The following is a 7968-nucleotide window of genomic DNA, read 5'->3' on the forward strand; positions in this document are numbered from 1 at the left end:
GCTTAATATACCCCACACTAACCATTTCCTCTTAGCTTACTCTGCAGTTGTGCACTGTGCAGCACCAAACACTGGTGACACAGAAGATGTTAAAAATAAAGTAAATGCAAGTTGATGAATAAAGACATGTATTTCTGACTTTTAAATACATTTTATGGTGTTGGACTAAGTTTAAACAGAAAGAGTTGGTTACATCTGCCCTACCAAAGGCACATGAAATTAATGTCATCATTATTCTCAAACATCCTGCAATAACTTACTATCTTTTACCTCCTTTTTCTGCATTTACCAGCTGCCAAATATCTAAACTCCATATACAGTAAAAATAATGATATAGCACTATGCAAAACGTTGGACATACCTTGATTTTTTGCAGTTTGCTGTGTTTTCATTGTTAACAACCCTGTGAATTTGACTGGGGAGAAAGAGATGGGCATGTGCTTCCTTTCGCTGTGACACATGGTACCACTATTTGTTTCATTTCACCTGAAAGTGAGAAACTTCACCAGAAGAGCTTTACATGTGACTGCATCATCTTAAAATACATACTGAGTTCATCTCCTCTGATCCACCTCTTTGTAGTGTTTGAAGAGATGAAGCTTCCGGTCTCTAAAGTTAAAGAGTGGCTTCAAATAACACTGCAGGCACTCGGAACACATTTATGTTTTGGGTTTTTTTTTTTTTTTTTGAGTACAGTAGTTGGGTGTTAGATATTGTAGACTCATTTGACAATCAGGACTATAACTAAACAGGTATGGACATGAAACCAAAACACAAGGACCATCATAATGCAACACCAACACATAGTTGCAAAATAGTAATTATTAGTGCAGCTTTAAGTATAATCAGCGGCCACAGGGGGATTGGAGTCTGTAACTTGTAACCCTGGTAGTACTAATGCCATGCACATGCCACTGAGGTTAACAGTGCAGAATATTGATCCCAGTTAGAGTGTTGTTTTTACACTGATGTTTGTTGAGCTGTCTGACCTGTCCTTGCTGATATACACAGCAGTTAAGGCAGTGTCAGAGAGTTCAGATACCATCCTTGCTAATCTGATAGGGCAAACCTAGTTTTTGGTATGTCAACGACATGCACACAGCTATATTTTTTTCAAGGCACCGAGGTCAGTTTTAAGCCTTTTTCCTCCCAGAATGCTTTACACATTGGAATTTCTAATCTGATGTGAAATTCAAGTAAAACAGGAGATAAGGATAAGCCAAACATAAACTCATTAACACCACTATAATAAATTGCTGTTTTTGCTCAACTGTTGATATGATTCCCAGAAACGCATATCATCAAATGAAAACCTTATGGAGAGATTCAGTGACATAAGACATCACATCCATTTTTGTTTGCAATATTACATGACCCCTCTTATTTTTGCCTAAACTGATCGATCAAGTCCTCCATTTGTTGTATTTTCTTGTCTCACGTGCTAAAAGCTATATAGCCAGGTTCAATAAAATACAACAATTTACATATGTATAAGGATTATGTAGGATTAGGGAAATTCTGTGTTGCAGTGTGTGAACAGTATCAAACAATAAGACTGACAAAGAAATCAGCTGCTTTTTGACAGTAATGTCTTGCTGAAAAAGACTTTGCCAAGTGGAACACAGACACAACGACCTCAAAAGGTCCAGAGAGTGTACCTGGAGGTCGGGGTTCCAGGACTTGGCTCTCTGGGTCCCTGTGCTTCTCCATCTTTTCCACACTGCTCTTCTCCACCTTCACCTCATCATCATCGTCCAAAATCTCCTCCATGGCTTTTTCGAGCTGCTCACTTCCATTCCAAGACATCTAAGGGAAAGAGAAAAAAGAAAAAAAAAGGGCATGGGGCGAAGAAAAAGAAGAGATAAAACACAGTGAGGAAAAGGAAACATAAGGACAGATGAAGACAGACTACAGTTTCCTGGACTGGTTCAATCCTTAGGCGAAAGCTTGTCCATCACCTTCTTTCAACTTACTGTCACCATGCTTTCATGAAATTCATGTATAAACACCTCCATTGGTGAAATAATCAGCCAGGGGTAGATTACTAAACCCAGGAGGAACTTGAAGGGGAAAAAGGTATTGTTGCTGTGTTTGACCTTTTGTAACTCAAATCTGACCCAGAGCCTTCACTTGGCTTAATTTTGGATACTTTTGATCTTTCAAAGTAATAATATTAGATACTGCACCACTGAAGTCAGGTGTAAAAGTATGTCCATGTGAGGGTCTGACCTTGAGTCTTGGTTTGCCCTCAGAGCCCTGTGGTGACCCAGCAGCACTGGACTGTACCAAAACAAATTCTTCACTGGTGACGGTGGCCACGGACTCGGTAGAGCTGCTGACTTTTCCCAGCGAGGAGCTGTCATCCATGGCTGGCTGGTTTACTCAGGGTCGGCTGGGGAGACCGGGTTAAAGCTCTCCCCTTCCCTCTCCTGTTCGCCCAGCTCTGTAGGCAGCCTACATGCACAACAAATGGGGAAGCATCAGATTGTTCAGCTCTTTACACGCAGTAGGTACATCTGTTTAGAGCCATGTGCATGTTACACCCTGTTCAATAAATTACGGTTTAACAGTTCAGTTATGGTACTGAGTGCAGTGTTGTAATGTACTAGACAAGGCAACACCAAACCACAATACACCCATCCAGTACTTAATACCAGACACACCAAAGACTTGTCAGACACTGGGCAAACAACTTCCTGGTTTTGTGGGCCACATTTTTAAGATGCAGGGCTGAAGTTAATCTAAGCACCCTGTCATTGTTCAGTTAATGATCCAAACCAGGAGTGAGGACAATTTGTAAACCTAACCTCAAATCTGCTGTTGCACAATTCCTAAAATTGTTTTCAGTGCTTAGGGTGTGATTAAGTCTCCTCAAGATCACTCAGGGATTTTGCCAGATGCCTTTCACATTTTCAACATGCTTTTGACAAACTACTTTAAAATAAATATATACTCTTGCTTTAGCAGGATGCTTTAGCACCAGGTGTTTCTGTTGAACATTCTGTTCTGCATATGTATATATATCTCCTACTGGCACAGTACTAAAACAGCTGCACTTTACTTCCACCATTTTGTCAGATGTGTGACAATACAAATAGTCCAGGCATCTTTTAACTATTCTCCTAATGCCTGTTGGAGCAAAACCTGTAGGAATTATTTTATTATAGCGGTTTTGTGATTTGTAATTGGACAGAATTTACTTGTACTCTTGAACTCGGCACTAAAAGTACTGACAAACAGTCTGTCTGCACATCTGTATCAGCCCATTGTCTGTACTTGCTACATCCTGCACGCTCATTAGTGTTTGTGGTGAGTTGGACTACATAATAAACAAACATGCCTTCATGCAAAGCTAATTGATACCTGACTGTGAGTAATTACGCAAGCACAGATAAGTAAAACACTCATTATTCTTAACATATAATTAAGAAAGTTTTTGAAACAGCTCCGAAGTACTGTTAAAAGGAAGAGAGAAAATGCCTGTTTTAGTGAGCAATCAGCAATAATTTAGTATAGCCTGCCAGAACTACAGCTTTCAGCTTGCACAAACCACATTTACTTCCTCTTAAAACTCATTTACAAATGTATTATAACCAGAAAATAATTAATCAACACAAAAATAAAAAATCTGAAGTTATTTTGGTAATCAATTAATCATTCTAGTTTTTTGTAGCATAATGGCCAAAAATTCATTGGTTTGAGCTATAAACTGTAAGGACTTGCAGTTCACCATTGTAATCTGAACATCTTTGGGTTTTGGACTGTTGACAAAACAACATTTGACAACATTTAATTTCTTGAACACTTACCCTAGCCCTAACCATTGAGCTTACTTGCCTAACCCTAATCCTTACCCTAACCTTAACCTCAGACCCCAAAATCATTTTTTTCTCAACTGAGGATATGACTTTGGTGCCCAATTGGACAAGCCGTTCCCAATTAACTGGTCTTCAGTCAGAAATTTATCTCCAATAGTAGCCTGTGACAGAAACACACACACACGCCAACACACATAGCTGAGAACAAACGCATGAAGGGGCCATTCATTCTCACACAGTGGCGTGATTACATGCACACAAAAGGCATTCACTTAACCCTGGCAAATTACATTCATGCACGCATGTGCATGTGCACACAGACATACATGAGGAAAGCAACAGGATCATGTGCTCCAATCACACTTATTCAATTATACAGAGCACAGCATGGAGCAGAAAAGTGAACACTCCCACTGATTCACTTAGCTGGAGAGAGCTGCAATGAGGAGGAACACAGATAAGAGACACAGATAGTGTCAGGGCAGGCTGGGAAATTATGTCATTTGGAGGAAACTTCCACTGGATCTCATGCCTCTTTCACTGAAGTCAGACTGGATCCAAAGCATGTGATATACATGCTCTAGCCATACTGAAGTAGTTATTAATTATAATTATTTAATGATGACTGTGCAAGAACAGAACATCCCATAATCTCCCTAATAACACACACTCAGAACTAATGTGAAAAGAAATATGGAACACAGTATTTTGCATAAGAAAAGGATCAACTACAGCAGCCTGTATCAAACATAGAGACAGTAACTCTCTAAGCTTTTGAAATATTATCATGTCAAAACTATAACACTAAAATACTATGGGTGACTTTGGCCGATTTTTCGGTGGAAGACTAATTTTATAGTTGCCAAGTGGTCTTTTAAAACCAGGCAGTTACACACATCAAACAGTACTCAACCAGATCTGACTGTTTCTGCTCTCTCTGACTCTCCTGCTGTCCTTGGGTGGCTGGACAGTCGCTTCCTCTCTGGCTGTAAGTCAAACTGTAAACACCACAGCAAATTTGCACCCAGTCATTACCAGCCTACTCCTCCAGTGCAGTCCCAGCTGGCAGCCCGGCTACCCAACCACTGCCTGCATGGAAACTGTGAGTGGAGAGACAGACTGCATGACACCCACAGGCGCTGAGCTAACCAGCCACATTACGTCTGTATGGGTACGTGTGTTTCTTGACCTGCCCTGCTGTCATGTTACTGATACGACAGTATCAAAAGACACATGAAGAAAAAAAAATCAAGCCACAAGAGTAAACTACAAGGACTTAAAAGTACAAGGTCTGACAAATCAAAATCTATGATCTCTCTTTCTGATGGAAGTTTTACACAGTGTATGACGCTGGGGGGAAGATGTATGAGTGAACCACACTTCACTAGAGGGTTGGGTGATGGGACAAACTTTTCCTTCCTGTGATGGGTGGGTGCACTTAGTGTGGTGTCTCCTCTGTTTGAAGATGATTCTGGCTAAATGTCTAATGTCGCAGCTCATTCTAACTCCATCTGCTTTATGACTCCACTGACCTTGCTGTGAAGAACACAGCGAAGGCTGTCCAACCTGAACCTGCTGACAGCAGCTTTCTAGCCTCCCAGTCTAAAAGGTGATTATGGGGCATAAGCACACTGAACAGAACTGTCATTGCAACACAGCAAAACCTGTTCAATTGCTATAAGATAATAACACAGTTAGGGTTTGGCTGGGGATGATTATACTAACTTTTTAAGCAACTCCAGAGTTAAGAGTTAATTTTCCTGGAAATCCTTTTGTGCAAAAACATCCATCACACATCACATTAAAAGCAACCTCACCAGCCAATCCAAACATCTGAATGAAACTGAGTCAGGTGATTCAACACACCCCAACTGTAACAAAGAGTTCAGCATTTTTTTTACAGCTGGGCGAGAAACCAGTTCAACCAAAAGAGTATCTGCCTTTTAGTGACACCTAACACCTGAATCACCTTGACTCACTTCCCGTTAGGTCTAAAGCTACAGACACGCAACCTATTTTCATAGTCAAATACATGCAATATGTGGCTTTCTGTTTATGGAAAAGTACTTTCGACACTCTTTAAACCTGCATCTAAGAGGAGACTATGCATTTCAGTAAATCTAATTAATTAGTGTGAAGTGTAGGCTAATTATTCCTAATATAGGAGCTATTTAATGGTTGGCTCATTAAATAGCTCCTCGTGTCAAAGAAACACATCTCCATTAAAACACACAAAAGGCCACTTTGGTTCATTGCCAATACCAAAGCCTGGCAGGCCTACATCAGACTAATGCCTGTTTGTTCCTGTTTGTTCATTCAACAACAATCTTCTGCCAGGTAACTATGCATACAGAAGCTTCACACTCAAGAGGAAAATATTCATTTCCTGGGTCCTTTCCTCTTAAAATATTATCAATGTCAACCACAGCAGCTTGGGCATTTAAAAACCCTGCCAAACCTCTAACTGATGGACAGTTGCTTGCAAAAAAGGGCTAAAAGAGCAAGCCAACATACAAACCATGTTTTAAAATATGAGAAAATATGCTACTAATGCCTATGCACAATGTGGAACTTCAGACCAAACATCATAATATTATGAAGCTCTATTTAGTCTTAGGAAATTTACAAATTTGTGCAAAAGCCACAGAAAAGGAGAAGGATAGGACTGGAAAGCAGTGACATCTCCTTATTATTTGCTTACAGTATACCAGAGAACCCACAGTGCTGCATTATCATTTATACAATAAAAACTGTATGTCTTCCTATTCTTAACAACTGAGATTGAGCACCTGGATTCAGGTAATGTCCGCCACATTCAAAAGGCACCAAGTATCATATCATATTCAAAATTCTGTCACACATTATCCAAGGTCAGAAACTACTGCAAAGCTGCGAATAAAACTCAGTTGGATGGAATACATCAAGCACAATCTGCATGGCCCCTTTATTTCTAGTTAGACACCAACACAGTGTAAACAGCTCACTTTCAAAAAGTGTCACCTGATGGCATCATTTATTCAGGTGTTGATGCTCCAGCTGATTTCCAGCTGAGGAGACACTTGTTAGTGTTTAAAGATAATGTCTTTGCAGTCCAAAACTTAGGGTGGATTTTCTCATTACTTGCTGCAGTAGACTGTCACTGCTTTTCTTTCTGTTGTCTGCAGGCCTGGTGTAAAGCACATCACACAGTCTCTAACAACATCAGCAGCAGGCTAGCTCTGTATGGCAGCTTTATCTCTTTGAAGCAGCTGGTTAACAAACATTTAGTGGGTAACATGAAACGGGCATGGTATTGTGTGGTCAAGCACACATAATCAGCAGACTTGCAAAGCGGACAGACTCCTCTCACAGAAAGACAGGCAAGGCAAAAAAAAAAGCTAGCGATAAGCTAACTTATCCGCGAAGGCACCACAGTCTTTTCTTCGCCGCGGTAATAATTATATGTGTAATATGGGTTACCTTTAGACGGGGGTCTAGTTGTCACAACAGGTGAACCCAGGCTAAACAGGAAGTACCTATGTGTGCAAGGCTAGGGTAGACCTCCGCGCTAAAGCTACGTTTGGCTAACGCTAACCAGCTCGAAGTCCAAAACAGTTGGAGCAGTATGTGAAGGAGCGACCTCACTCAGCGACACCCCGCCCGGCTCCGGAGGATAATGACGAGGGAGAAGAGGGAAAACAACGTTTCTCTTCCCGCTGCACGTAAATGCGACACTTAAATGGACAAAGGTGTAGATAATAGAGCTGTCAACTCACTTGCTTAGAGCGTTGTGGAGTTGGTCGCTAGCTGTCAGAAGAGTTGCAACGAAGATCGTGTGTTTAAGAAGATGAATCACTCGGGAGTTTAGAGACACGCCTTCCGGTTTTGAATGATAGCGTAATTCCACGCATGCTCCGTAGTCCCTGCAGATTATTGTGCTCATGCACCTCTGTTTGTTTTTTCCGTATATGTATATATATACAGTATGTACATATTGATTTATTTTGTTTGACATACAGTACTGCAAAAACAAAAATAGGTACCACAAATGAGGATGCTCTCAAAAATTATGCGATGGACGGTTTTTATTTATCAGCTAATTTTATGCAAGGTACAGGAAACAGGAGAAAAAAGAAATCAATATTTGGTGTGACCAATCCCTTGCCTTTAA

General features: G+C 40.5%; 1 protein-coding gene across 1 annotated transcript in view; it reads right to left on the reverse strand.

Moving 5' to 3' along the window:
• rabgap1l (RAB GTPase activating protein 1-like) overlaps positions 1–7707 on the reverse strand; it is a 108403-nt gene extending 100696 nt beyond the window's left edge. The window contains 3 exon segments of the mRNA XM_018695300.2: positions 1659–1806; positions 2230–2454; positions 7574–7707. Coding sequence (XP_018550816.1) covers positions 1659–1806; positions 2230–2367 — 286 coding nt within the window. The 5' untranslated portion in view covers positions 2368–2454; positions 7574–7707.
• Positions 7708–7968: the final 261 nt, after the last annotated feature.

The sequence above is a fragment of the Lates calcarifer genome, linkage group LG17 (assembly GCF_001640805.2).
Source record: "Lates calcarifer isolate ASB-BC8 linkage group LG17, TLL_Latcal_v3, whole genome shotgun sequence".
Taxonomy (NCBI): domain Eukaryota; kingdom Metazoa; phylum Chordata; class Actinopteri; family Centropomidae; genus Lates; species Lates calcarifer.